This window comes from Panicum virgatum, chromosome 9N, assembly GCF_016808335.1.
Source record: "Panicum virgatum strain AP13 chromosome 9N, P.virgatum_v5, whole genome shotgun sequence".
In the NCBI taxonomy this organism is placed as follows: Eukaryota; Viridiplantae; Streptophyta; class Magnoliopsida; order Poales; family Poaceae; genus Panicum; species Panicum virgatum.
In genome coordinates this window covers 73985105-74012876 of record NC_053153.1, presented here as the reverse complement: position 1 = coordinate 74012876, position 27772 = coordinate 73985105, and the positions used below count along the sequence as shown (strand labels likewise).

The following is a 27772-nucleotide window of genomic DNA, read 5'->3' as shown; positions in this document are numbered from 1 at the left end:
TCAGGAATCGCTGTCACCTCGGCCAGTAAGTACAGTAACCTCCTCTCCATCCCCAGTCAAAAAGTGATGCCCTCTTTTCACAGAGGTGGATACTTTCATAGATGGCTGCGATTTGCCGAAAGAAAGCATGCGAAAGAGCCCCGCTGATAAGTGTGGCAGTGGATAGACACAAAAATCTTTGCCCCAGTGATTTCTCCTGTTTGTCTCGTACACTTGCTGCCCCATTGAGCCTGCTGAAGAAACCTTTTATCGCCAGGGCCAGAGAGGGAGCTGTTGAGGCCTTTGGCCAACGGAGTTTGCCGTGGACGACGACGTACGTCACAATGATCGGCATGAACCGATCGCCGCACATATGCCGCCCCGCCATGGATGGCTTGCTTCCACCTTCCAGTACAGCAGCTGCAGGCGCCGAACGAATCTTTGCATCTACTTGCTTCTCCGCGAGCGATCCATTCTGAAAAGGAGATGTGAGCCCAAATCTTAGTGCAAATGGGCCACCAGTTCTCCTTGATGGGATCCACATGGGCCTCCAAGACGGAACACTCTTTTTATTTTAGGCACCCAAGACAGGAACATTGAGGATCATGTGTGTCAAGTGTGCGAGGGTAAGGCGAGATAATCCAAGAGAACTGTGATAGCAGAGACAGGTTAATGGGCGCGACTAGGCGTCACTTCAGGTGATGGTTTGCGGAACCATCGCCTGAAGGCACCTTCTTCTTTCTCACTCCCGCGCCGCGTCCTCCTCTGCCCCCTCCTCCTCCACCCCGACGGGCGGCTCTCGCCGTCATGCCGTCCACCCACCAACCACCACCAGCACATCCTCCGCTTGGGACCTAGCCCAACTGCCGGCACTCACCACCCTGGCCGACGGCGCTCCGCCTCGCCGCACGCCCACACACCACCGCCTGTCGATTCCTCCCCCCCCACCACCACCTTAAGGCCGGCGGCCATTGGAGCTCCCGAATCTGGCAACCCCGGAACCCTAACCTTGCCGCCAGCCTCGACCACCACCTCGCCACCGCCCCCCCAAACCCTAACCCCAATCGGGGGCGAGCAGCACCAGCGCAAGACCGGAGGAGGAAGAAGAACGACGTCGTGGGCTGTGGAAGCCGAATTTAAGCACATTGGGCCTTCAGGCAATGGATCCGCGTTTTGTAACACGGGCGACAAATAGCCATCGCGCCGGTTAATTACGAGTCTCCTCTTTGTTTTTCAAATACTACTAGTTTATTACTCTCTTCGTCCAAATTATGGATTGTTTTTGGCGGCATAATTTTTACTATATATATGTGTGTGTGTGTGCGCGCGCGCACGCGCGCGCAGTAAAAATATACATTTAGAAATACCAAAACGAATATAACGGAGGGAGTACTTAGTCTCCTGTCAAAATATGAGTCAATCAATTAAGACTTTTTCTAACTAATTAACTTGTCCTAAACATTACATATTTTAAATCTGATGGAGTAATTGCAAATCAGAGAAGAGGGGGAGTAATTGATTATATTCCAAAAGAGAAAGTCCTCCCAAAAACTATAGCATTTCCTAATATACAGCTGAAACAAAAAAAAACAACACCTGCCCATCCAAACTGAAATTGTAGGGAAAGGTGGGACCCAACAGACAAGCTCCTGGAGCCCACATGTCACTGGAACCAAAGTGTAACCAGAACCCTTCGGCTCCAGCAGCATCACAATTACGACACCCGTATGTCAGTTGCAGAGCTCGCTAGCAACGCAAGAGTCATGCTCGGCAACTTCGTTCCCTCCAAAGAACTAGGATGCTAATGGTCGTCCCTTCCTCTCCTCCATAATCGCTGGATTAATCTCTTCGCCTGAGTGCTTCTGCTTCACATGGGTCTAGAGAGGCTTCTTCTAGCCTCCATCGTTGCCATGTGGATCTCTCCTTGCATCCTGCTGCCGCTTGCCAGTTCGGAGGAAATCTTCCCGGAGGCTGAGGGCCCGGCGGCAGAAAGTTCAGACGAGCTGTGTCTCAGGTTCGGGCCGCCGTCGAGGGTCGTCGACGTCGACGACTACGGGGCGAGAGCCAACGGCTGCGACGACACCGAGGTGAAACTTAGAGCTGCCCTCCCCCTCCTCTTTGAATCTCTCGCTGCTGCGCGATCTTCTTGGCGGCGCCTGCCGCCAGGAAGCTGGTTGTTCCGGCTGTTCTGATCGGTGCTGCAAGCGTTTCAGGCGTTTCTTGCGGCGTGGAAGGAGGCCTGCAACTCCTCCGATTACCGGTCCGTGTTCCTCGTGCCCGAGGGGAAGAGCTACCTCCTGATGCCCGTGAGCTTCCGTGGCCCCTGCAGAGCTATCTCGATCACTGCAATGGTGAGCTTGCTACCAACTAGTATACCAATGAACGAATTGTTCAGCATTATCTGTGTTGTGATGTCCATTGATTCATCGCAAATGATCAGATAAAGGGGACGCTGGAGGCTCCGTCCAACCGATCGGTCTGGCTGCATCGCAACCTGCAGGAGTGGATCAACGTTCGAAGGCATCGATCGCCTCCATGTCCTCGGCGGCGGGACGCTCAATGGGAACGGACAGCAATGGTGGATCAACTCGTGCAAGCTCAACAGATCAATGGTAAACTTTTTTTTCAGAAAAAAGAAGTCCTTGAACTCACCATATCTTCTCACTCGATGATCTTTTTTTTTATTTTGTGTATATATTTTATTTCCATCCATCAGCGATGCGTCACTGGCCCGACGGTACCTCCCTGACCCTGCATTTTGCGCCTGAAAGTAGCGTGCATCCGCGATGAGTTTTTCAGTTGGCGACCTGCAGGCGATCTACTTCAGAAGATGCACGCACCTGGTCGTGGAGGATCTGGAGGTGAGGGACAGCATGCAGATGCACGTCGCGATCGCCTACTCCTGGAACGTGCTCGTGTCGAAGCTGTTCATCGCTGCGCCGGGATGGAGCCCCAACACTGACGGCATCCATGTATCCAACAGCAAGGAAGTGTCCATAAGCGACTGCACCATCAGCACAGGTATTATCCCGTTGTGACGTCTCGTCACAACACTGTCCTTGCATATGTTCAAGAAGTTGGTTACAGTAGAGATCATCGATTCGTGTCATCCTGTGCAAAGGACAATGCAATAGGAAAATCTGGCAAACACTTCAGTACTTTGAGATCAGACGAAATATTAGTTAATGTTCTGTTTTGCTTGTTGCTTCTGAGTTAGTGCAGGTGACGACTGTATATCCATTGTGGCTGGCTGAATATTTGTACGGGTGACCGGCATATTTTGCGGACCAGGCCATGGAATAAGGTACGGCTACATGCTAGAATCTATTCCTTGTTTAATTGCGTTGTAAAATACTATAGCATTTTTGTTTGTATTTGATAATTATTATACTATAGTATTTTCGTTTGTATTTGATAATTATTATCCGATCATGGGTTAACTAGGTTCAAAAGATTCGTCTCGCAAATTACATACAAATTGTGTAATTATTTATTTTATTTAGCTACATTTAATACTTTATACATGTGTTCAAAGATTCGATGTGATGGAGAATCTTGTAAAGTTTCGGAATTTTGAAGCCAACTAAACAAGGGCCTAGAATGGATGATCCTCGTATAAAAGAAAAAAGATCTAGATGATCACAATCCACGAAAATTTGAACTTTGCATGCGTTTGTAACGAATGCCACATCCAATGACCAATGCTAACAGTAGGTATTCCATGTTTCAAATTTGGCATTTGTAAGGACACTGAGAGTTTTGAAACAAGCTGTATGAAAGCTTCTGAATTTCTGGTGCTTTTTCTTGGCGTTGTTTGCTGCTCCTGCTGCAGCATTGGTAGCCTAGGAGCAAACAACTCGTGGGCCTATGTCTCTGACGTGCTGGTGGAGAAGGCCACGCTGCTGGGCACAACCAACGGTGTGCGGATCAAAACTTGGCAGGTAATGCATGGCATTCTCGCTAAGTGCCATGGAAACTTGGACAGTTCCAGCCTCTTTTTGAATTTTAAGGGCAAAGGTGAGGAATGATCAGTACTCACTCCTGGCTGTGAAGAGTGAATTATCAACCGCGCAGTGTGATCGTGTGCTTGGTCTCTGGTTGCAGGTACACGGGCGTCCAGTGTCGACGGAGAGTTGCCGTGGAGGAGCTCAGGCCGGGCGGCAGCTGTGGCGTCCACTCCTAGATTGAGGGCGCAAGCAGCGACGGATGGCGGGTTTCTTGGTTTGCGCCACAAAACCAAACTGGCGGACGGCGGTTGAAGACGCCAAGTCGTGGAGGCACGGGCGTCGATCTCGGGACTGGTGGAGGAACGGGCGTTGATGGCGTCTAGGGCCTCGCTGCGGGCGAGGAGGTGATGGGCGTCGGGCGGCGTCTAGGGCCGTTAGAAGGCTGAGGCGGGAACGGCGTCTAGGGCCACGGCGTGGAGGCGGGAATCTTCCCGCGCGTGGAGTTTTGGCGGTTTTCTTAAAATCGGCCACCGACCCGGGTTTCGCGGACCCTCCAAAACCGAGGATCGGATCTTCATCGACGTGGCGGCATCGCGGAGAAGACTTCATTTCGAAGAAAGAACCTCAGCCGTCAGATGAGATCGTGTACAGGGTTCTGCAGCTCCGACCGGTCTGACCTGTCCCTAGGACCGGTTTGACCGGTCTGGGCGCGGCTAGGGTATTTAAGTCCCCTCTCACCTGCCCGTGGGAGTCGAGTCTCTTGAGTCCTTTTCTGTTTTCTCCTTCCCCTTCCTCCTGCTCCAGGTTAGGGCCAAGGTCTCCAACACAAAGGAGGATTAGGTTATAGCTAATCTCTCTAATCAAGAGGGTGGATGATAGGGTGGTAGATTCTAGTCTTGTATAGGTGAATTCCTCTGAGATTTATGAATGAAATCGGTTTAAGATTCACCCTTGTGTGCTGAGTTTTCGTCCTCCCCTTTCTCCCTTGCGTTTTTGGGCTCGAATTCTCCTCTTTTGATGTGTTTTGTGTTTGAAGGAGACAAGCCCTTGGATTCGTGTTTTGCTGAACTCGTTGTGACTTATTCTAATCCATCGAGCCTAGTGCCAAACCCCCTGGAATCGCGAGTTCTCACGAATTGGAGTTTTTCACGTTCTTGAGTAAACCCCAATCCACTTTGATCTTCCCTCGAATTCTCAAGTTTCTTTAATCTTTTGGGAGAGATCTCTTGAGGATATGTTCACGGGACAGTTGTGAAGGTATCCTCCAAGTTTCGTTGGATTTGGACTTTGTTTGCTCAAGATTCAACATTTGAAGCCTTGTTCACGGGCTCTCTGGGAGCAACCGGTCTGACCGGTGTCGACCACCGGTCTGACCGGTCCGACCGGTCTAACCGGGGTGTTGCACCGGTCTGACCGGTCCCTGGCTGTGAGGTTTGCAGATTTTCTCGTTCGCTTCCGTGTTTTCTCTCGCTCGTTCCTAGGGTCTATTTGTGTTGGTTTAGCTCTTTATAGCTATTCCACACTTCACCTAGAACTCTAGGGGTTGGGTGCGCAATTGGGAGATAGGCCGTACTTTTGCTTCGGCGAAAATTTTAATCGGCTCCCATTCACCATCTCTTATCGCCTTTTCAGTCCTTCAAAAGGACGCTCTCAAAAGCAGCAGTACAGCTCTACAACCTTCTGTTCCTCTGTTTTCACAATCCCCTGCTCTGTTCCTTTGTTTCCTGCAAGCCCGGTGGACCGTAGCCTGTACAGTAGAACAGGGACTGCGTATTATATGTATTGGTAAAATGCAACAACTTTATCTGAGGATCATATATTAAAGGTTCAAATGAATGTTCATCGGAAAAAGAGGCAGAAACAATGTAAGGGAAAAACAGAGAACACTTGAGACGTCTAAGTAACTTATCTTTTATATATTTTTTCATAGCAATAAACAATATGCATGTAGCCCTTTTGGATAATGTTATGCAAGAATATTCTGCTATTTGTATAGAAAATGAAGTCATCCTGAAAGCAAGCTATATAATTTTTGCAAACATATATTTCTTTTGTGGTGATGCATATTTTTACTTGGCGATGCTTCTTGGTTTCATTATTAGGGTGGGCATGGCTATGCCGAAAGGATAACTTTTCAAGATATATCAATACATAATGTTACCAATCCGGTAATTATTGATCAAAATTACTGCGACTCTGATAAACCCTGTCATGAACAGGTATTGACCCCTACAGTGGATCCAAATTTCTTTGCTACTCTACATATCCTCAGGAAAACAACATTTATCTGACATTTACTACATTGTACCATGTAGGGATCAGCTATTGCTGTATACATTACAAAAACATATATGGAACCAGCGCTTCAAAAGTTGCCATCAATTTTATTTGCAGCGAAGCTATCCATTGCGATGGAATACGGATGCAAGATATCTATTTGGTTGGAGAAGGAAGATATGCTATATGTTTGAAGCGTCCTCTCATAAGAGAAGACTTAAAAGTGCTGCAATATCAGTCACAGGAGGCTGATAACACTTTTATTATATTAGATCGTACATCACCGTACAACTCTACGCGGAAGTGGGCAATGAAGAGCCACTATCGCGAGGATAACAACCAACAGCCACACAATGATATTAACTACAAAAAGGGGGTCATCAGAGTCTTGCGTCATACGAAACTTCCTGCGGGTGACCCTATCCACAGACACGGTTGGGTGCAGGACGGAACCTCTATTCAACGTCTTCGGGAACGAAATCTGGATCTTCCTCTGTAAAAATTAAGAATGGGGTGAGTACAAACATACTCAGCAAGTCCAACCACACCCACGGAGGGGTATAAACAGAATACAATGCACATGGTAAATCAAGGATAAGGCTATGGTTTAATTTGCGGAAAGCAAATTCTTATACAGGGGTTCATTTGAACGAAAGGATTTTCAAAGCAAGTTTTTCCTTGTACCGGGTAACACGTAATGTTGACCCACACAGGATCCAAGTTTTAAGCTGCTACCGGACTCCTCATCCGCCGTAGCACACGGCACAACTGCCGAACACTTTTCCAAAACCACTCACGCCAACCCATCCATTCCCAGAGGAAACACTAGTTATGTGACCACATCGTAACTCGCCCAGTACCGTGGGCACGACTATTCGAATAGATTCTTAACTCTGCAGAGGTATGCAACTTTACCCACAAGCGGAGTACCACAGCTTGATCACCGTAGTGTCGGTGCAGATCCCAACAAAGCCATTACCCATCTTAGCTAGACCTGACTAGCCATCACGGGATCCACCAAGGGGTCATGGACTTATCACAGAGGTTTTAACCGGGGCATAAGTCACACAGAGCTAATCTCTTCTCCTTGATCACCCATTGGTCTCAGTTCTCCTGATGGCTATCAAACTAACTAGTGGGGTTTATGCTAAGCCGTTGCCCCTTCAATGGTCGAGTGGTTTGCACGATAGTGGAGTTAGGTGAGATGACACACCAACTCGGTCCTTAATTGTGACAAGATGGATATCTCCCTTCCTTGCTCAACCACACAGGCACAAGCACACCATTTGGCAAATCACACAGAAGTGTCATCCATCCTTGTCGGTACCCCAAGACTGGGGTACCCCCTCTTGCTGTGTCTAGGCAAGAGCATTGTAATTATCCTTAACTACAACCAGCAACCGGACCCCTGCGGTCCGGAGCCCTGCTTCACCCTGCAGCAGTCCCGGATCCGTCCCCTGACTGGGAAAGGTTCGGGAGCGCCACGTGTTCCGGGAGAAGCTGGCGCTCAGCCCAAACAGCCGGAAGCTCCGGACTTCCCGTAGAGGTCCGGATCCCAGGGAATCCCGGACCACCATGGGGTCCGGGACCCCCCGTATAGCAACCGGGCCCCTCTCCAAGGGAAGGTTTCGACACCCCGCCTCGGGGTGGTCCGGGGCCGCCACGTGTCTACAGGCCCAGACACGTATATAAGGCCCTTGGTCTCCATATTGAGGCTCACCTACCACTGCATTCATTGCGATAGGTGGACGTCCGCATTGATGTAGCAGAAGCCGAGGCGATTCTTTGACCAGGGGGCACTATTGATCGCGTATTACCAAGGTAGTGGAGCCGCTGGCGCCGCCCACGCCGCGCCTGCCAGTCTGCCATAACAGATGGATACGACGGCTCAGCTTCGCCCATTATGACGCCTACTTAATAGCCTCCACAGGTCACGCCGCAAGCTACGTTCTCCCAACGGGCACCTTGCTGACGCGACCGGAGAAGACCTCCCTTCGTCAGAGGGTCAGCAGGGCATGGAAGCATATCGGAGGAAAGATTCACAACCACTGTAGCTATTTAAGTACTCTGCGCAGTATGCTGCACAGCCACGTTGGGCCCACTTGTCGGGGCCCCAACGCCCTATGTAACCGCACCCCTTGTCTATAAAAGGGGGGGGCGCCCGCTAGAAGAAGGCCAGGCTGGGTGAAAGCCAAGGCCCGGCAGAGGATAGGTTCATACACAACCAAGAACAATACTTCTCCCAGTGGACGTAGGGTATTACGCTCCGGCGGCCCGAACCACTCTAAATCGCGTGTTCTTGTGTGCTTGTCTCAAAGCTAGATCAGCCCAATCGCCTAGTCTATCCCCGAGTACTCCCTCTCTGGGAATAGGCGGGTGCATTCCGCCACCCGGCTGTGGGTACCCTAGAAACCCCACAACAATCCTGTCTAAACTTATCTTTCAAAAATTTCACATTTTTCCCTTCCCACACACTCACACATTTTCCTTTTATAAAACAAGTTGTATTGTGTTTAAGGTCCTAAGCGCTCTAGCAGCGATTAACGTCCAAACAAATCACATTCAGACATTAATCTAGGTGGTCAAGAAATGGTTATAACAAATTAAGGGGTGGCTATCCAACCATATTTTCAGCAGGCAAAACATATGCAATTTTATAAAATAGGCCAACAGGTTGTGTTTATAAAAACTAGGACAAAATGTGCATCAAAGGGCCGGATTGAATTTGCCGCCTTCAAAGCCTTCCGGGAAGTCCTGATCGAGGTGCTGTCCTTCGGGTTCGGGATTGTGAAACTGGTCCTCGTTCACTTGCTCGCAGTACTGCTCGTCGATGGGTTCTCCCTCGTTCACACCGTGATCTACGACGTATACAAACAAACACACAATTAAGAAAAAGAAATAAAAATTTTATCGTTGAGCTCGAATCGGAAACAATTAAGATATGGAGATAGGAGTAATATTTTTGGGCGGTTTCCTAATGGCATGGCCAAAACTATGTTAGAAATGTCGTGGTAAAGTTTCAGATCGATCGGAGATTTTTGGCGCATGAAATGATAGGTTACAGGGAGGTTTAGGGGTCGAACGGGGGGTTCAAGGGCCTTTTTGTAAATATTTCTGAGGGCAAGGGCTTGATTGTAATTTTTGAAAACATCGGGGCCACTCTGGAAAAGTGTAGGGGTATAATTTAAATTATTATGTTTATATAGTGGAGGGCTAGTTCCCTAAATAAATAAAAGTGGAAGGGCCTTTTTGGAAAAAGGGTTATAAAGTGTGGGGATTCTTAATTAAAATTGGAGAAGGGGAGGGGCTTAAAGGCAAAATAGCCCTTTTCTTCCTCCCCCCGACGCAGAGCAGAGGAGGAGGGGTGCTTGGCACCGGCGGCGGCCCTCGCCGGCGGCCCAGGGCACGGCGGCGGCCGGGGTCAGGGGGAAAAGAGAGAGGGGGCCATGGGGAGACGATCCCCCCCAATTTCAAAGGAGGGGGCCCGCAGGGAGGGGCGCAACGGCCATGGCCGCGGCGGCCGGGCGGCGGCCATGGGCAGCGCAAGCAGGGCGGCCAGGGCGAGTGCCCGTGGAGAAAAGGGAGAGGGAGGGCCCGGGCACCTACCTCGGCCCTTGGCTCGAGCAGGGAGGCGGCGGAGCGGGCCGGCCATGGGAAGCAGGCGCGGCGGCGGAGCAAGCTTGCGGCAGTGGCGCTGCTGCACAGAGGAGGAGGGCGTGCGGCGGTGGAGGTGGTTGTAGAGCTGGGGAAGCGGCGCGGGGGCCTCTTTATAGGCCGAGTAAAGCGGTGGGGAGAGCCGTGGGGCGGTGGCCGTGGTGTGGTCGGCCGGCGAGCAGAGTACGGCTCAGGACGACAAGATGGCTCGGGCAGGCGGACGTGGGGAAGGGCCGGCCGCTGTGCGCGAGCAGTGCGGCTCGGCGGCGAGGCGGGGCGCCGTACTCTGCTCTGCAGTGCGGCGGCGCGAGCGGCGAGGCGGCCACAGGGAGGCGGTGCTGAGCGATGTGCGGCACGTGGAACGCGTGCGGCGCGCGCGCGGCACGTGGGCAGGCGGGCAGGGCGGGCCGCGCGGCGAGCGGCATGGCCACGCGGTGCGCGTGGGCACGCGTGGGCAGGGCTTGCGTCAAGGCGGCGAGGGGCTCGGCGTGTAGGGGCGCGCACACGCACGCGTGGACGGGAGCTGGGGCGCGCGCAGCAGCGCGTGGGGCAAGGGCGGCGGCAAGCTGAGCGGTGCTCGGGGGCGCGCGGCAGAGGAGAGGGAGAAAGGAGAGAGGGAGAGTGAAACGTCCCCTCATAAGAGAAGACTTAAATGTGATACAAAGCAGCAGTCCCAGGAGGCTGATGCCACATTTATTACATCAGATGGTTCAAAACCGTACAAACCTTGGAGGACACTCGATACAGATAATGATAATAATTAACCAAGCTACGACATAACACCAGACCGCAAACCACATGGGGTCTAGCACGGGCTCAGAGTACTGCGACAGCGGAGGCATCTCGACAGGGCCGGTTCCACAAGCAAGGTTGGGTGTAGAACGATAACCCTACTCAGCGTCGTCGGGTACGAAGTCTGGGTCTTCTTCTGTAAAAAGTAAGAGTGGGGTGAGTACAAACGTACTCAGCAAGTCCAACCACACCCACGGAGGGGGTTATAACAGAATAATATGCAAAGGTAAATCAAGGATAAGGTTACGGTTTAATTTGCAGAAAAACGACGTTTTATGCAGGGGTTTATTTTACAGAAAACCTTTTAGAAATCAGTTTTTGCAGTAACACAGAGTTCAGGTTTTAACACTGCTACCGGACTCCCCGTCCGTCGTAGCACACGGCACAACTGCCGGACGCAATTCCAAAACAACTCACACCAGCCCATCCCAATGAAACACTAGTTATGTGACCACACCGTAACTCGCCCAATACCGTGGGCACGGACTATTCGAATAGATTCTTAACTCTGCAGAGGTGTGCTTTACCCACAAGTAGGATACCACAACTCGAACACCGTCGTGTCGGTGTAGATCCCAACATAGCCATTACCCACCATAGCTAAGTCTGACTAGCCATCACGGGATGCACCAAGGGTCATTGACCGTTCACTTAGGTATAACCGGGCATAAGTCACTCGGGCTTATCCCTGTTCCTTAGTCACCCATTGCTCCCAGCTCTCCTGATGGCTATCACACCAACTAGTGGGATTTATGCTACGCCTTTGCCCATTCAACGGTCGAGTGGTTTGCACGAAAGTAGAGTTAGGTGAGATGACACACCAACTCGGTCCTTAGACACGACAAGATGGATATCTCCCTCCTTTGCCCTGCCACACAGGCATAAGCACACCAATCGGCAATTCACACAGAAATGCCGTCCATCCCGTCCATACTCATCTTTCGAAAATCCACATTTTATCCCTTCCCATACACACACATTTTCTTTATAAAACAAATAGTATTTATGAATAAAGTCCTAAGCGTTCTAATAACGATTAACGTCCAAGCAAAACCAGACATTAATCTAGGTGGTCAAGGAATGGTCATTACAAATCAAGGGGTGGCTATCCAACCGTGTTTTCATGCAAGCAAAAACATATGCAATTTTATAAAGCAGGCCATGGGGTTGTGTTTATAAAAACTAGGACAGAAACATGCATCAAAGGATGGGATTGAACTTGCCGTCTTCAAAGCCTTCTGGGATGTCCTGTCCTTCGGGCTCGGGGTCTCGGAACTGATCCTCGTTCTCCTGCTCACAGTACGGCTCGTTGACGGGCTCTCCTTCGTTCACTCCGTGGTCTACAACGTATACAAACAAGCACACAATCAATACTTTAGAAAACGAGGACTTATCGTTGAGCTCGAATCAGAAACACATGAAATATAGAGTATAGAGTGATATTTTCAAGTGGTTTCTAAATGACATGGTCAAGACTGGGTCAAATTAGGCATGGTAAAGTTTTGGTTTGATCCGGGGTTGTTTGGTACATGAAATGATAGGTTTAGTAAAGGTTTGTTGCCGGACAAGGGGTCGGGCTTAGTTGTAATTATTCTTGAGGAGGTAGGGGCCTGGTTGCAATTTCTAGAAATATCTGGACTATTTTGGGAAGGGTTAAGGGCATAATTAGAATTACATTTATATGTGGAAGGGATTTATTTTGAAATATGGTAAAGGGCAGGGTCTCCTTTGCAAATGGTACAAAAGGTGGGAGGACTCTTAGAAAAAAGGAAAGAAGGCCAGGGGCCTTTGGGCAAAACTGCCCTGCCTTCTTCCTCCTTGCGCTGGGAAACATGGGAGGGGTGCTCAGGGCACCGGCGGCCTTGGGCCGGCGGCCCTGGAGCTCGGCCAGGGGCGGTCCAGGGTGACCTGGCCACGGAGGCCGTCGGCCAACGGGCGGCGGAGGCCCCGGGCCGGCGTCCCAGAGGCGCGGCGGCGAGCAATAGGGAGGGGAAAAACATCACGGGGCTCCGGGAATCCGATTAGCCCGCTCACCTCGGTTAGGGATGGCTCAGGGATGGCTCCCCACGGCGGCGGGCGGAGCTTTGGCGACAATGGGGATGGCGGTGGCGCTGGAAGCTTTAGGGAAAAGCTATGGGGGGTGGCGGAGATGGTGGTGAGCAACACTGGGGTGCCTTTTATAGGCGAGCTATGCCGGTGGAGGAGAAGGGTGCGTCGGTGGCGGCCGGTGAACGCCACAGAGCGTCTTTAATGGCGGCGTGGGCGGCGAGGCGGGATGGGACTCGACGGGCGGGTCGCCGGTGGCGCTGTGCGGGTGTCAACGATGGGCAGACTGTGCGGTGATGCCTTGGGCAAGCGGTGACCGCGCGCAGGCGGCGCTGTGACGAAGGCGCCGGCGCTGTGCGCGTACGGCTTGTCACGGCTTCGCGTGCGGGCGGCCGGCGTGCGGCGGTTCGGGGCTCTGCAGCGCGATGAGCGTGGGCGTACGCGCGCGCGGGTGCGCTGCTCGGGTCGTCTAGGCTAGGCTCGGCCAGGCGGGCGCGCACGTGGACGCGCAGCGGCGGCGCGGCGCGAGCGGGGACAGCAGCGGCGCTGAGCTGGTGCGCGCGCGGGAGCCGGGAGCAGGGCGATGGTGAGCTGTGCGGTGCGCAGGTCGGTGCGCGCCGAGCAGCTGAAGGGCGGGCGCGCGCAGGGAGGAGGACCGGGCCGGGCCGGGCGTGCTGCGTGGCCGGAGCGGGGTCCAAGGGTGGCGTGTCCGGGTGGGGGGCGTGGCCGGGCGGAGCAGGGGCAGAAGGGGCCGGGTCAAGCGCGCGGCAGAGAAGAAAGGAAGGAGAGAGGAAAGAAGGAGAAAAAGAAAAAGAAAGGGAAAGAAAGAAAGAGAGAGAGAGAGAGAGAGCGGGATTCGCGGCGTCACCAACGCTCGATCGGCCACACGCGACGCCTGGGCGCGCGTGAGCGCGACACGCGGGTCGAGGAAGAAACAGGGCGCGGGATACGGGTGTCGGGACAAGACTTTCGGGAATCGGAAGATCGGAACAGGGAGAAGTTCCGGAAGGCTGGAGTTAGGGTTTTAAGGAGGGGTCGAGCTCAACGACGAGAAACAAAAATTAGCGCACGATTTAATTTGGTGAGTTTTCGGGATGTTACAGAGAGGGAAAAAGGAAAAAAAAAGAAAAGAAAAGAATAGAAAAGAAAAGGGAAGGGAAAAAGAAAAAAAAGAGAGAGAAAGAGAGAGATCGCGCCGGCGCCGATCGCGGCGACGACCGCGACTGCACGCGCACGCGCGCTGGTCGGGCGTGACGCGCGGGACAAGGGCGAACAGGGAGACGGGACAGCGGTGGATTCGTAGGTTGGGACCGGTTTTTCGGGAGATCGGGCGGGGACGATTTTGAATGGACTGAGCTCAACGATTGAATAGAGATTTTGAAATTATTTAGCGCGTGATTTGATTTGGTAAACTTTCGGGATGTTACAATGTTCTTACAGGAACACCACAATAGTACAATTAGGGTATAACTTCCCTTTTTGCAGCGTGGAAATGTAGTATCATAGCAAATAGGAGTAAGCACATGCTGTACATGTTTATTCATTTGGAGCATTTTAAGAAAACAGTAGCAAAAAAATGTACTTGATTCCTTCAGGAATTTAGAATACAAGATTTTGATGTAGCACTACTTAGCAAGAGTTTCTTGAACAATATAACATACATTATTATTTATTGTACTTCTCAATAAGAGGTTCAAGTTCTGGATTTGAATTCCTAATACGTGGGTCCTTTTTTTTGTCAATGACCTGGGTCTTTCTTTATATATATATATATATTCTTTGACGAGTAGTGCGAGCGCAGAGTTTAGGTGAAGGAAGAACTTATAAGGATCCATTAGAGCAACTCCGGCAGGGTCTTTATTTGGGTGACTAAACTCACATTTTATTTATTTTGTTCAAATTTTCATCTCTAGCAGGACCTCTACTTGGGTGACTAAAATGAGGGAGTGACTAAATTTCCTCTCTCACACCCTTAATTCAATCACCCTCTACTTAGGCTACCAAAAGTAGGCCCATCATTTTTTTAGTCTATTTAGTTGGTGCGTTGGAGTAGAGACTACATTTTAGATGACTAAACTTGAAAAGTGGGTGATTAAAATGAGTTTTAGTCACTTAAATTTAGTCACTTTATTGGAGTTGCTCTTACCATTTTGCTCCCGCGGCTATAGAATAGAATCCATAAGTAAGAAAGGCACGGATCGCAACTCGAGTACTCTGCAGCGGCGGAGGACGAAGCTACTGTGGTGTCAGCCATGCTGCCAAGCAGGCAGCCGGCGAGCCGGGTTACGGCGACCGGCTCGGCGTACATACGACTTCAAATTTAAGGGCTTGAACGAACCCCTGCCCTGCCTGGCTGCATGGCTGAGGTTGCCGTATGCCCTGTCGATGGCGTACAATTGACGGACCCCCTGCCTCCCTGGGCTGCGCGTGCAGGGCTGTTGCTGCCATAGAGTAAATTCTCTGTGTGCCACTGGAAAATGTAATCCATCCCCTATGTGCCATTAAAAATTAGCACATCCCTTTAGTGCCATCGTTTTTAATTTTTCATCCCCTCCGTGCCATTGCCGTCAGAAAACACGTTAACAACGTCAAATTGGTTCAAGTTCAGACTTTTTTACCCCTCCTTCCTCCTCTCGGCCTCTCCTTCCCCTCTCCCGGGGCGACGGGGAAAGGAACGCCCTGCCGCACCTTGCCGGGGCGCCGCGCTGACCGCACCCAGCTTGGCAGCGCTGTCGACCTGCGCCTGCCCCTGCCGCCCCCGTGACCTCTCTCGCTGCCGAACTCCCTTCCATCCTCTGCGCCCGTGCGCACCGCCCAGCCGCCACGGCCCTCGCCTCGGTGAACTCGCGCACCACCCAGCCGCCACGGCCCGTCCCCGCCTGTCCCCATCGTCTTCCTCCCGCACAGTCCCCATCGTCTTCCTCCCTTCCACACTCTCTCTCTCACCGGCGCCCCTCCTCCCCCTCCCTCGCCGGCGACGGCAGAGCGACACGCGCGGCCGCGGGTAGGGCGGAGTGGCACGACCGGGCGGCGGAGCGTGGTCGGCGCGCGGCGGCGCAGCCTGGGCGGTGTCGTTGGCCTATGCGTGTGAGCTTGTCGGGGCCGGCGGAGTAGACGTCGGGGCGGCCTGCGTGCCTCCTCCTGCTTTCTCCATCGACGGGCGGCCACGGCAGGGCGGTCCACGCGCGGCGGCGCGACGCAGTGGAGCGGGCACGACGGGGCGGTCCGACCCCGGCGGACGGGCAGCCTCCGCGCGGGCAGCGCGGTTGCGGGTGCCTCCTTCCTCCTCTCGACTGCTCCCTCCCCGGCGAGCGCTCCTCCCTCCCCGGCGAGCGCTCCTCCCTCCCCGCGCCGGACCAGGGCCTGCGCGGCGGCGGCCAGGGCCAGCGGGCAGTGCGGCCGGGCCCTACGCCGCGGTGGTCGGGGTCTGCGCGGCGGTTGCCATGGAGCACTCGAGCTTCCCTCGCCGGCAGATCCCCCTCCCTCCTCCCTGCCTCGGCGGCCGTGGCGGCCGCGGCGTCCCTCCTCCATGCTCCATGCCTCATCCGGCCGCGGTGGCCTGTGGCCCTCCTCCCTCGCTGTGCCTCCTCCCTCCGATGGCCACGGCGGAGCAGCGGCCGCGGATCTGCGGCGGCTCGGTGATGGCCCGGCGGCGGCTTGGCGGTGGCTCGGCAGAGGCTCGTCCCTGGATGAACCCTAGCTCCTCTCTGCTCGCTGCAGTCGGTCGTCGCCCTCCGGCCCTCTCTTCCAGCCCCGGCGTGCGCCACCGGCCGCCGGCGTCGCACGGGCCGGCCGCCTCCCACGGTCCGGGTTGCTCCGCCTCGACGCGCTCCCAGGGAATCGGCTCTCCAGCCCGCTCCCCACCGGCATCTCGGCTTGCGGCGGCGTCCCCGGCGAGCTCCTGCGGCGGCCGCAGCCTCCCCAGTCGTGCCGGGACGACGGGCCCGGCGGCGACCTGGCGTCTCCGTCGACTGGCGCTCGCGCGTGGTGCGGGATTGGGACCTCCGCTGGATTGGGGGCGAGCGTGGCATGCCGACCGGACGCGGGCGGTCGAGCCGAGCGCGGGGAGAATGGAGGCGGCGCTGCGGGCGGCACTGGCACGCGGTCTCCCGTCCGTTACTCTGAAACGGGGTGAAACGGAGGGGTATTTTGGTCTTTTCCCAATACTCTTTAACGGATCCGGTAGGGAAAGTTAACAGCAATGGCACAGAGGGGATGAAAAATTATAAATGATGGCATAGAAGGGATAAACTAATTTTCAATGGCACATAAGTGATCATCTTAATTTTCTAATGGCATAGGGAGAATTTACTCGCTGCCATATCCTCCCCCCTGCCCGGCTGGGCTGGCCATGGCGGCATGGCCGCCAATTCAAAAACGGCCGCCGCTGCTGCGCCACGTGCGTGAGTGCGTCCAACTCCCGGGCAACCAACGAACCGGCCCTGTTCAGAGGCAACCCCAGGCTAGGCGGTAGGCGCCCCACATGTCTGTCACTGGGCGCACGCACGCAGGTAGCGCAGCGCCGCAATCCGTGAGGAAGGCCCAAGGCCAAGGCCAGGGCCAGGGCCGCGTCCGAGCCGTCGCGGTTTGAAACCGGCCAGCGTTGCGTACTTGCGTTGGGCTCGCCGCGCCGCGCCCGCGCGCCGAGACGACACGGCCCCGCATGTCACTCGCGGCGCAGGAAGCGGGGCCGGCGGAGCCCGAGGCGGAACGGGGGTGCGTGCCTGCGCGAGAGGTTCAGAACAGGACGGCGAACGGCCACGGTTAACTAGCGCCGGACCCTGCTCGAGCTAAGCTAACCAACCGTGGATGTTCTCGGGTTTAAAATTTGCGCGGGGTCCCACCCCCACGCCCTTGTAAGTGTGTAACCGCAGGCAGAGCCAGGCTCCTGCTCCTCCGTCCTCCTGCCGCGCCGCTGCATGGCGCGCAGGCAGGCAGGCAGGCAGGGAGCGGGCCATGGGTCACGAGGCCCTGACCGCCGGCGCCACGTAGAGCGGTGCGCCATGGGTCTCGGTTACTGCCGGCGGCCGACCCCGCGTGGCCGCGTGACATGGCGCGGCCTGGCCCGGCGCGGGGAAGCTTGCCGAGGAGAGGGCGGGCCGCGGGGGAAGCCTTTCTGTTGTAGGCGTCGGGTCGTCATCATCGCTTCCGTCACCGACGACCAGACCTCAAAGGCTCAAACTGGGTGGCGGGCGCTGTACGGTGTACCGGCAGGCCTACCAGGGGGGGTCTACTCATCTGCCGATCCACAGCCACAGCCAGGTTCGCTGGGAGTGGGAGGATGTTCCATCTCGGCCGTGGCACGGACAATGGTGAATGAATGTGCAGCACTGCAGCAGTAGTGGTGTGCGTCGAAGCTACTCCGTACGTGCTTTTGCATGGCGTGTGCCAGCTAGTAAGCTACATGCGTAATGCTGGCTTATACGAGACCGGTGGAGTAAATAAATGTCATTCTTGTTTGTACTCTGTTTATAGTAAACTGTTCTGCGCCGCATCTGTTTGCTAGCAAGAAAGTTGAGCCTACTAAGGTATGCTAGAAAGAAAGTTAAGGCTATCTGAGCACTAATAGAATTTAACTTTTACGCTGGTGCTTAATGATGGAGCGACCTCCTCCCTTGAAGCACACGTACATAAGCACAATGTAGATGCTCAATAGAGTATTCTACAAGTTCTTGCCTTTCCTTTCCTGCCTAAATTCTCTAGCAAACAAGGAAAACGTTGCTAGTGTGGGTGAGCCAATTTGACTGCACAGTAACAGGGCGCAAAAAAAATCTCGCCCACTAGACCATGGTTTATGGAGAATCTTATATTAGCATTTGAAGATGCGCAAGTTCGTCGTACTTGTTTTCTGCTTAAACAACTACTGCCCATGTTCTTTGGAACACGGTGCCATCGACTCATCTTAGCAAAGCCGGTGCGGAAAGGGCAAGTGTTGGTCCTCGCTCGTGGAATCAAACAACACGAGATGCCCCCACGAACACTGTACGGCAGGGTTGATTACAAGAACGGGAGAACGCTCGACTCGAAGATTTTAAATGGAATAACCGACTTCCAACTGTTCCCATGACGCACTGTCAGCGTCGCCACGAAACAGAGAGCGATGCTGCAGCAGGGCGAATGCTAGTTTCCGAGCACAGACCGGAGACGTGTTTCAAAATGGTAAAGATGCTGCCCCTGCACTGCACTGCACGGTTGGCTGGCTGTTTTCCTCGTAGCATGGGCCTCCTCTAGCAGTCGCGCCCAGGGTTTACAATCCCGACCAGTCCGATCAAACCGCCGCCGGTGGAAACTGGTTGAATTCAAATTCAAATTCAAAATCACATGTGTAAACGGTTCAGACCGGTTTACCGGTCGGTTTGACCAATTTACCGATGTTTTAACCAAAAAATCCAACGGTGTAAAAGTGGTTCTCCAGTTTGACCAGTTTACCGGCCGATTTGATCCGTTTACCGGTTGCCATATGTGGTGGGCCTTAATGGGCCGGCCATTTTTTTTCTTTTTTGATTTAACTTCAAATCCCCGCAAACTATACTAAATGAACGAATTTTTTAGAAAATTTGACACCATTATATTCGTCGCACCTTGAAAGTATTTTAGGAATTTTTTAATTTTTTTTTATTTTTTAAATTTGAATTTGGACCGATTTGATACCGGCTCAAACCGAAACCGGTCAAACCGCACCGATTCCCACCGATTTGGTTAACCCTGCTCGCGCCTCCAAATGTTCACCCGCTGCGCTGGCTTGTCCTCCCTCTCGATTGCCCATCCCATCACCATCACCCGGCAGTCATTGCGCAATCGTTCGCGTCGCTGCCGAATCGGAGGCTGCGCGTGGGGCAATCCGGTCATTTTCGCCGCGAAGATCCTTTCAAATCGTGGCTTTTCACGGAAAACGAGGAGCACCCGCCCTCGGCCCTCCCCGTCCTTCCTTGAGCGCTTGTCGTGCACGCGGCCTTTTTCCTCCCGACGACTTCTCCCTCCGACCAACACCTTCCACGGACCCGCGCCACCAAAAGCACCCGACCGTTGCCGCCTCACCCCGAGGAAAAAAGAGGAGCGAACCCACCACCCCACCGTCGGCATCCATCCGCGCACGCTTCGTCGGTTCGGTTCGAAGGGCCGGGGGCCAGCCCGATCCGCCCTGCCCGGAGCGGCATCGATGTCCGCGCGGCGGGCGGCCAAGGGCCAGCACGCGGCGGCGACGCCGAGGATCATCAACTTCAACCTGGCGAGGAGGTCGGGCGGCGGCGGGAGGCCCGGCCGGGGCGCGGGGCGCGCGCAGCACCGCCCGGCGCCGCAGCCGCCGGTCAACCTCGGCGCGCTGTTCGAGATGGAGCGGCGCGTGCGCGGGCTGGAGTCCGCGCCGGCGTCGCCGCCGCCGTGCTCCCGGGCGCCGGCACGGTCGCAGGAGGACGACGGCGAGCAGGAGGAGAAGTGGCGGTTCCAGGCGGAGATCCTCCGCGCCGAGTGCAACTTCCTCCGGATGGAGCGGGAGGTCGCGCTCCGCAAGCTCGACCGCCACCGCGGCCAGATGGAGGCCGCGCTCAAGTCCGCCGTCGAGACGCTCGTTTCGGTAAATGCAAAACACGCATCTCTCAAACCAATCATCGAGTCCTTGTGTTTGTACGTTAAACTTGCACGGGCCTGATTGATGATGCTCGTGTGGGCGGGCGCAACGGCAGGGGAGGAAGAAGATCGACGGGAAGGGCGACGTGTGCGTGGCGGCGGCGCTGGACGAGGGGATCGAGGACCTGGAGGAGATGATGGAGGAGCTGCGGGTGGAGAAGGAGAGCGGGACGCGGGCGATGAGAGGGACGCGGGAGCTGCAGCGGAGCCACGGCCGGAACTTCGATCGGCAGGCGTCCTCGCTCCGCCGCCGCCTCGAGAAGATGCCGCCGGCCGACCCCGAGCCCTGCGTGAAGGACATCTGCGAGATCGCCCTGCCCGTCGCCGCGCCGCCACCTCCGCCACCGGCCGGGCACAGCGACGACGATGACCGCGTCCACAGCGCCCACACCTCCGATGTAATGCATCGATCCGGATATTAATAATACGTAGATTAAACCGTGATGCTGCTGCGTCGCCGTTTCAATCTCTCTCTTTATCGATTGCTAAACGTGCACTGTGTGCTCTGCATACTGAAGGTGGAAATGCTGAGGATGAAGATGGAGGGGATGTCCAAGGGCATGCGCGAGCGGATGGCGGAGTACACCCGGCGCCTGGAAGCCGTCGCCTCCGGTGACAACGCCGCCGGCTGCCAGTCCAGGAAATGCGGCGGCCGGCACAGCCGCAAGGCGAGCGCGGGCAGCCAGAGGAGCTGGAGCGGGGGTAGCACCGCCAGCAACGGCAACGCGCCGTGGGCACTCGACGCCGCCGCGCACGGCCGCACCCGCCACGCCGCGGCGGCGGAGAATCGTCATCAGCAGCAGCAGCACAAGGTACAATTCAAACTAAAGCCCCCCATCACTGTTCAGTTCGTCCATTCATTACTCCAGCTTGGCAGCTTGGATATTCCTCGCTTCCTCGGTAAGCATGATTAGCAGCGAGCGATTCGCGGTTAGCCTTGGGCGCCCGGATGTCGTTGACCTGGGGGCACTGCTGGTCAGCGACGCCCCCTCCACTTGACGCCATTACCGATCCAACCACGATTAGGTCGTGTCTTTGTCTCATCCGGGGGTGAGCGTGGATTGAGCAAGACGAGTTTTGAAATCGCCTACGGACTACAGCACCCGATGGTGGCAGGTCGTCGCTGTGGCGTGGGGATCACTCGCACAGGGCTCTGCAACTGGGTTTGTAGGGAGATGAGTAATTGGCCGACGATCCGCTGGGGCCACACGGATCTATGGATTGGCACGATGCTCTCGGCATTATGGTCATGGGTGCCTTCTTGGCTTGATAGTACTTGATACTATGCTCTGCTGCTGAAAATCACTGTTCTCCTCTCGCTGCGGGTGGGACCATCTGCGAGAACCTTTGACACTTTTTTAGGCTTTTTATTATCTTCGCTTCACCTTGCTAGTTGCTACCACTAGTAGTGGAGCATATAGCGTTCAAAAGATAGCTTTAGCAGGTGTTCCCCTGAGTTGAACGGTCAATGCTTGCGGGCGGCCCGGACTGTCAGCGACGCTGCCTCCTCGGCGCAGGTGGTCCCCGGGGGTCCTGGGCCAAAGGGCTGAAGCTTTTTCGTTACTTCTGTTGTTGTTACTGTTCACGCGAGAGGGTGGGCCCGCTAGAAAGGCTTTGGTTGCACTTGCACATCTTCAAATTGTTTTGTAATCCTGAGTTGCTAATTTCTAGACCCGCGTCTGAACTTGGCCACTGCATGTACGTGTCCTGTCTGCATGGCATCGGGCATGACTTGCATGCCGTCCAACAAATGTGGTCACTCGGGTCTCAAGCACGGCGATGCCGTGCCCGATGGTTCCGGGGATGAATGATTTGAAACTGCAAAGGAGGTGAACTTCAGCTAAGACACAACAACCACGTGCTGGAGCAGGAACGCAAGTACTACCCACTTTGGCAAAGGCGTACACGTAGCTTTGAACACACAAGCCGGCACAAGACGTATCGGGCCCAAGCATGACCTTAGCATAGGATATGTTGCCCCCACAACGAGAAAGTAAAGCCTTTTTATTTTTTTCCCTGGCAAGTGCAATGGGTCTGGGCCAGGCTTAGGGACCAGGGCATGTGCTCGTCGAGTTGCTTTCGCATCGACTAGCTAGTTCGTGTACCGATTGGACCATGTCTGATCATCAGCTGATGCGCGTATGCTTGCTCTGCGTGCGTAGACTGAAGTTGGTTGGGTTTCCAATTGTGAATGGCGATCCAGTACTGTGAATTGACAGGAAAGCCAGTTGAAGAGGCAATGCATTCAAATCTGAAGCAACTGGTACTGGGAGTAAGCTGTGTTATTGTAGGCTTCAGTTTGGAGGAGTAGCAATGGTTTCAAATTTGGTCGACACATACTGGGTAAACTTTTATGACGTTCTCCCATCTCTGCAACCTGCCTCTGTGCACCGCACAGAGATGTTTCTTGCACAGATTTGTTGTGCACTATAAATCATTTGTCGCGTTCCAGCTAAAAATCAAAGCATGGCATATCTATCCAATGTTGCTCGCAGAAAGTTCAAGTAGTAACTGTTTTCTTTTTCCCAACAGACCATGGCTGAAGAGTGCAAACTGGTCAGCTCGGGAAGCTGCTGCGACTGCAGGGAGATTGTGTGGAAGATAATGGAGCAAGTAAAGGCAGAATCAGAGCAATGGACAGAGATGCAAGATATGTTGGAGCAGGTTAGGTTGGAGATGCAAGAGCTGCAGTCTTCCAGGGATACATGGCAGCATCGTGCTATGGCTTCTGACATCAGTCTGCGCTCCTTGAATTCTCAAGTAAGTAGATGTCCTAGCTTTGCTTATGCTGTAAAAATTGAAGATCTGAAGTTATTCATGTCTAATGTAACTGCAGTGAAGTACTGTGTGTAGTTTTAAGTAACATAATTTGGAGCGTTTTTCTGTGTTCTATTTCCAACATGTCAAAGCAGCGGCAGATGCTGCGTAGTGGAGGTTATGCTGAATGATGAAAGCACTTAGTACTTATTCATTCCATTTTATATAGACATGTGTTTTTTTCCTTCGGACTTTGAACATGAAGTGTGGAGTACCTCATACTACTGTACATTAGGTCACTTTACGAAAATCTATTTTTGGCACTGAAATTGTAATGCATTTGGTATCGTAGTTGTTATTCCTGAGTTATTGCTGAACTACTCTATTTGCTCTTGTTTTCCATTTAGCATTTTACGTATTGTGAGATACGAATCGGGCCACTTACTTGTATACATTTATAAACAGAAACTAATATAATTGCAATTACTGAATCTACTTAGACGACTAATCTAGTGATACAAATTTCATATGTCAAAATTTGACAGTTTTGAAAGAAACAGCTCAAAATACTAAAGTACCACCTTTTCAAATGTGGCGTTACTTGCAGCTTATCAAAACTGGCATAATAGTACTCGTTTGTGTATTTTTATTACTGAGAGCAATATGCTTACTTTCACTGAAGACTTCTTAATTCTCTATTTCATAATAAGTTAACCACTGCATTATTAAAAAAAAAGGTAACCACTGCACTTCTGTTGGTTTGTGACTGAAGTATTGAACACTGAATATTTCCAACAACGAGTTTTTAAATATGCATCTTAGTACTGATTCATGCTTTTGTCAAGATCAGTCAGTGAGTGACTCAATCTAATCGAAAATTTAAACATGTGTCAGATACTGGAGTGGAAAAATCGGGCACAAGTGTCAGAACAGCGCGTGGAAGAGTTGCAGATGAAGATTTCAGAGCTCCAAAGCAAGCTACACACGTTCGAAGCCCACTTCCCAACCCCAGCAGCTATTCCTAGCCAAGATCAATGGTCTGAAGCGTGCAAGATGGAGAACCCAAGAACAAAGCCTCCGCACCAGCGATCGCAGGAATGCGGCAAGGAGGAGAAGAAGCACGTCCTCATCTGCCGCGTGAAGCACTCCCCCAGCAGCGTGATCCCGAAGCGCTCCCCGTTCCAGGAGATAGGCAACATCACCTTGCCGCGGCAGCAGCGGTGAGAACCGAGGAGGATCGGTGGTTTGTTGTCTGCTGAGACGACCTGAGTGAGTGATGGGCTGCTGCAGTGAGTGAAGCTGTGAAGGATTCAGGCCTGAGCGGAAGAGAAAACTCTTTCAGTTTGGCCTCCCCAGTAGCATCGATCAACATCTAATAAATAATAATCCACGACCCACTGATGAGTAACGAGGCCTGACTTCTCGTCAGATCGGTAATTAAGTAGCCAGTAGGTGAGCTGAGAGAGATGGAGTTAATTTGCCCAGAGGCCGCAGTACAGTGCCGAGGAATAGGTCAGATATGTATTTAACGCTAATGCTTCTTTTTTTGCTAGTACTACGTACAGTGTCGGACCTAGCAGGTAGTCCGGGTAGGCCTAGGACTACCTGGATTTTGGCCCAACAAACTAACAGACCAATTAGCAGTCCCTTGTAGCCCACCAGCCACCAACGCTCTCGAGCCGCGCAATGCCTGATGCGTGAGTGCACGACTGGCAAGCTGGGACTTCTGCATTCTGCATTTCTGGTCTAGCTGGCACCCGATCCAGACGCCATGACGTTCATGCGGCGAGCGGCTGTGAAGCTAGCAGGAGCTGTCGTGCCCCCGAGACCTCAATGGCAAAAGCCACGGGCCACTGCCACGTAGCCTACCTAATCCATATTTCTCCTGCTTCTGAAATATAATGCAAACCGCAAGTATCAATTCAACTATTAGTGGGTGCGTCTGTTGGCATTGTTGTTGTTTCTATTCTTTGCAATCAATATAGTGGAGAATCATATGAGAAATTGCATGAGTCATTTGTTGAAGTTAAAGTATTAAACATGTGTTCCAATTTTTACAATGTAATTTACGCAAGTATCAAACTTATATTTGTTGAAGGTAAAGTATTGTGTATCCTTTTCTAAATTAGTATTCTACTTTTATGGATTTTTACATATAAAGTGAATTGTTGAAGAATAATATAAGTATATTACCAAATTGTATATTGGACAATACCATATTTTACATTGGATTTTTTTACTAGGCATACCCTAACTTTAAATCCTAGGTCCGCCACTGACTACGTATATGCAATTTTGTTCCTGCTACACTGCCAACTTCCCAAGCTGATCTGCTCTTTGTGTTCTGTGGCTGCATGCTCATCGTGCTCATGGTATTATCAGTATTGAAGGATAAAAAATGGCGTAGAAAATTTCTGTGTAGTTTTTGGCAGGGAATGGGATTTTCTTTAATCCAGTAGAATCACACAGGCAACAGTAACATCTGGAGCTTTATTATTGGAGCTAAACAGATTACAGATACAGCCTACATCGCATCAAATAACAATAACCATTGGTAATGGTATATACAATTACTCCAACGTGAAGTTAGCGATGGATCATGGAGAGCCACGCGCAGTACGTGCAGACAAGCTTCTGGGAGATGTACACGTACACGGCGAAGGAGAAGCTCATGAGCGTGACGTCCTTCCAGTCCCCCTTCCGCTTGGGGCTCAGGCTCTCCCGCGCCGCCATGCCCGCCTTCACCACGTCGCCGCGCAGCCTCTCGGCCGTGGCAGCCCACGACGACGGGCCTTTCTTCCCACCTCCTCCTCCCCCGCCGCCGGCGGTCGGCGGCTCGGACGGGAGCCGGCTTTGGCAGAGGAAGTAGGATCTCGGCCTGGGCACGGCGATCTCAGGCCGTGGCCTGCCGCCCCGCCGGACATGTGGAGTGGCGTTGATGGTAAGCATGCCCAGGGAAGCCATGCATGGGCGATCGATCAGATCTATCTTGTGGATTGGAGATGGCGTATGTTGATCTTTCCAGGAAGAGTGGATAAGTAGCTGCAGACTATGAGAGGAAGAGAAGAAATGACAGTGACATGTGGGGCATGCATGCAGTTGCAGTCTTGCAGAGCTGGCGGTTGGCCCAAGCAAGCTTACACCGTACAGTGTCGTGTGATTCCAAATATGAAACCTGGTCAGACATAGATAGGCAACATCTCGTCCTTAAGTTCTGTTTTTTTTTTGTTAAGACGTCCTTGTTGTTTTCTGAAAGGTAAATCCAAAGCAAAAAACTGGAAAACGATGGCTCAAAAATATCAACACTCGTTTGGTGAACGGAGAATATCGATGCCATCGTGTCAGCAGTCGCAAGTGTTTCACAAAGAAGAACCATCTGCAAGAGTGGTGGCCAAGTTGGAATGAAAATAGGACGGGAAATACCCGTACCGGCGGATATAGTTTTTCGTATTATAATACTGTTACTGACTATTTCCTTTTTAGAAAAGATATCAAAGTTATCATTTACAATTAATTTTATATTCATTCTTTATTGTATATGATTTTATTAATTTTATAAATACGGAAAAATACCGACCATTTCCGATCGTCCAACACTAGTATTTTTTTTAGTGTACAGGTTGAGCGAGAACATAATTGGGCCGTCATTTCAAAACCAAAACCACAATGTGCTTTTATATGGCCCATCAAGCATGATTTGGAGCCCATCCGAGACTTGGGCGCCAACGAAGCCCGACCCAAGTTCCCCCGAGAGGAAGAAGAGTGCGGATGACGCCATGACGGGCCCGCATGCGTGGAGGTCAAAAAGTCCAAGCGCAACGCCGATACGAGGCCGTGTTTATTTATTTACGTGTAAAAAATTTATTTAATTTAAATTACTAAATAAAATCTATTTACAAAATTTTTTATATAAATGGGCTGTAAATTGCGAGACGAATCTAATGATACTAATTAATCTATGATTAATTCATAATTAACAGATGGTTACTGTAGCACAATGGTTGCAAATCATAGATTAAGTAGGCTCATTAAATTCGTCTCGCGATTTACCGTCCATTCGTACAAAAAATTTTATAAATAAATTTTATTTAGTTCTATACATGTATCCAACATTCGATGTCACATTTTTTTTACCTTTACCAGTAAAAATCTAAACTCTCCGACATAGGGAAGCAGTGGTAAAAAAGCTGACCCACCCCTCCCCCACCCTCCGACTCCTCTCCCACCCACGAGCCATCAACTCACCTCCCCGCCGCATCCCACCACCACTCACCAGTCATCCATCACCAAACCCCCATCCGAACCCACACACAACCGCCGCCTATCCCGCGCGGCCACGCCCCCGTCCTCCCGCCACGCGCCGCGCGGCCGCGGCCCCGAACCCGTGTCGCTTGTTCGGCCAGCCCGCGCCGGATCCCCCGCCCTGCGCTTTGCCAGTCCGCACCGGCTCTCACGTGGAGCGAGCGGGGACTGCGCGACTCCACGGCTCCACCCCCACCTCATCTTCTCCGTACCGGGGCCCTGCGCTCGCTCGATGACGGCGGGCCCCGGCGAGCCGCACGCCCAAAAGTCAGTGGCGCGCCGAGCGCTGGGCGCTGGGACGGAGGAGCCGCGTGTCGCCGCCCCTACAGGCCACCGTCGGCGGTAGAAATCCCGGGGCATTTTTTTTTGTTACCGCGGTGGGGCGGGTGGAA

General features: G+C 52.9%; 2 protein-coding genes and 1 pseudogene across 2 annotated transcripts; 2 read left to right on the top strand and 1 right to left on the bottom strand.

The window, feature by feature from the left end:
- Positions 1 to 1786: 1786 nt before the first annotated feature.
- Positions 1787 to 14193, top strand: LOC120692337 (annotated as a pseudogene).
- Positions 14194 to 19622: 5429 nt separating this feature from the next.
- Positions 19623 to 24475, top strand: LOC120691925 (golgin subfamily A member 2-like). The gene is made up of 5 exons (XM_039975130.1): positions 19623 to 20268; positions 20378 to 20719; positions 20840 to 21133; positions 22854 to 23081; positions 23973 to 24475. Exons 1-5 carry the CDS (start codon positions 19855 to 19857, stop codon positions 24300 to 24302), a joined length of 1608 nt encoding a protein of 535 aa, XP_039831064.1. The 5' UTR covers positions 19623 to 19854; the 3' UTR covers positions 24303 to 24475.
- Positions 24476 to 25546: 1071 nt separating this feature from the next.
- On the bottom strand, positions 25547 to 26216 carry LOC120691926. Its single transcript, XM_039975131.1, has one exon. It carries the CDS (start codon positions 26040 to 26042, stop codon positions 25665 to 25667), a length of 378 nt encoding a protein of 125 aa, XP_039831065.1. The 5' UTR covers positions 26043 to 26216; the 3' UTR covers positions 25547 to 25664.
- Positions 26217 to 27772: the final 1556 nt, after the last annotated feature.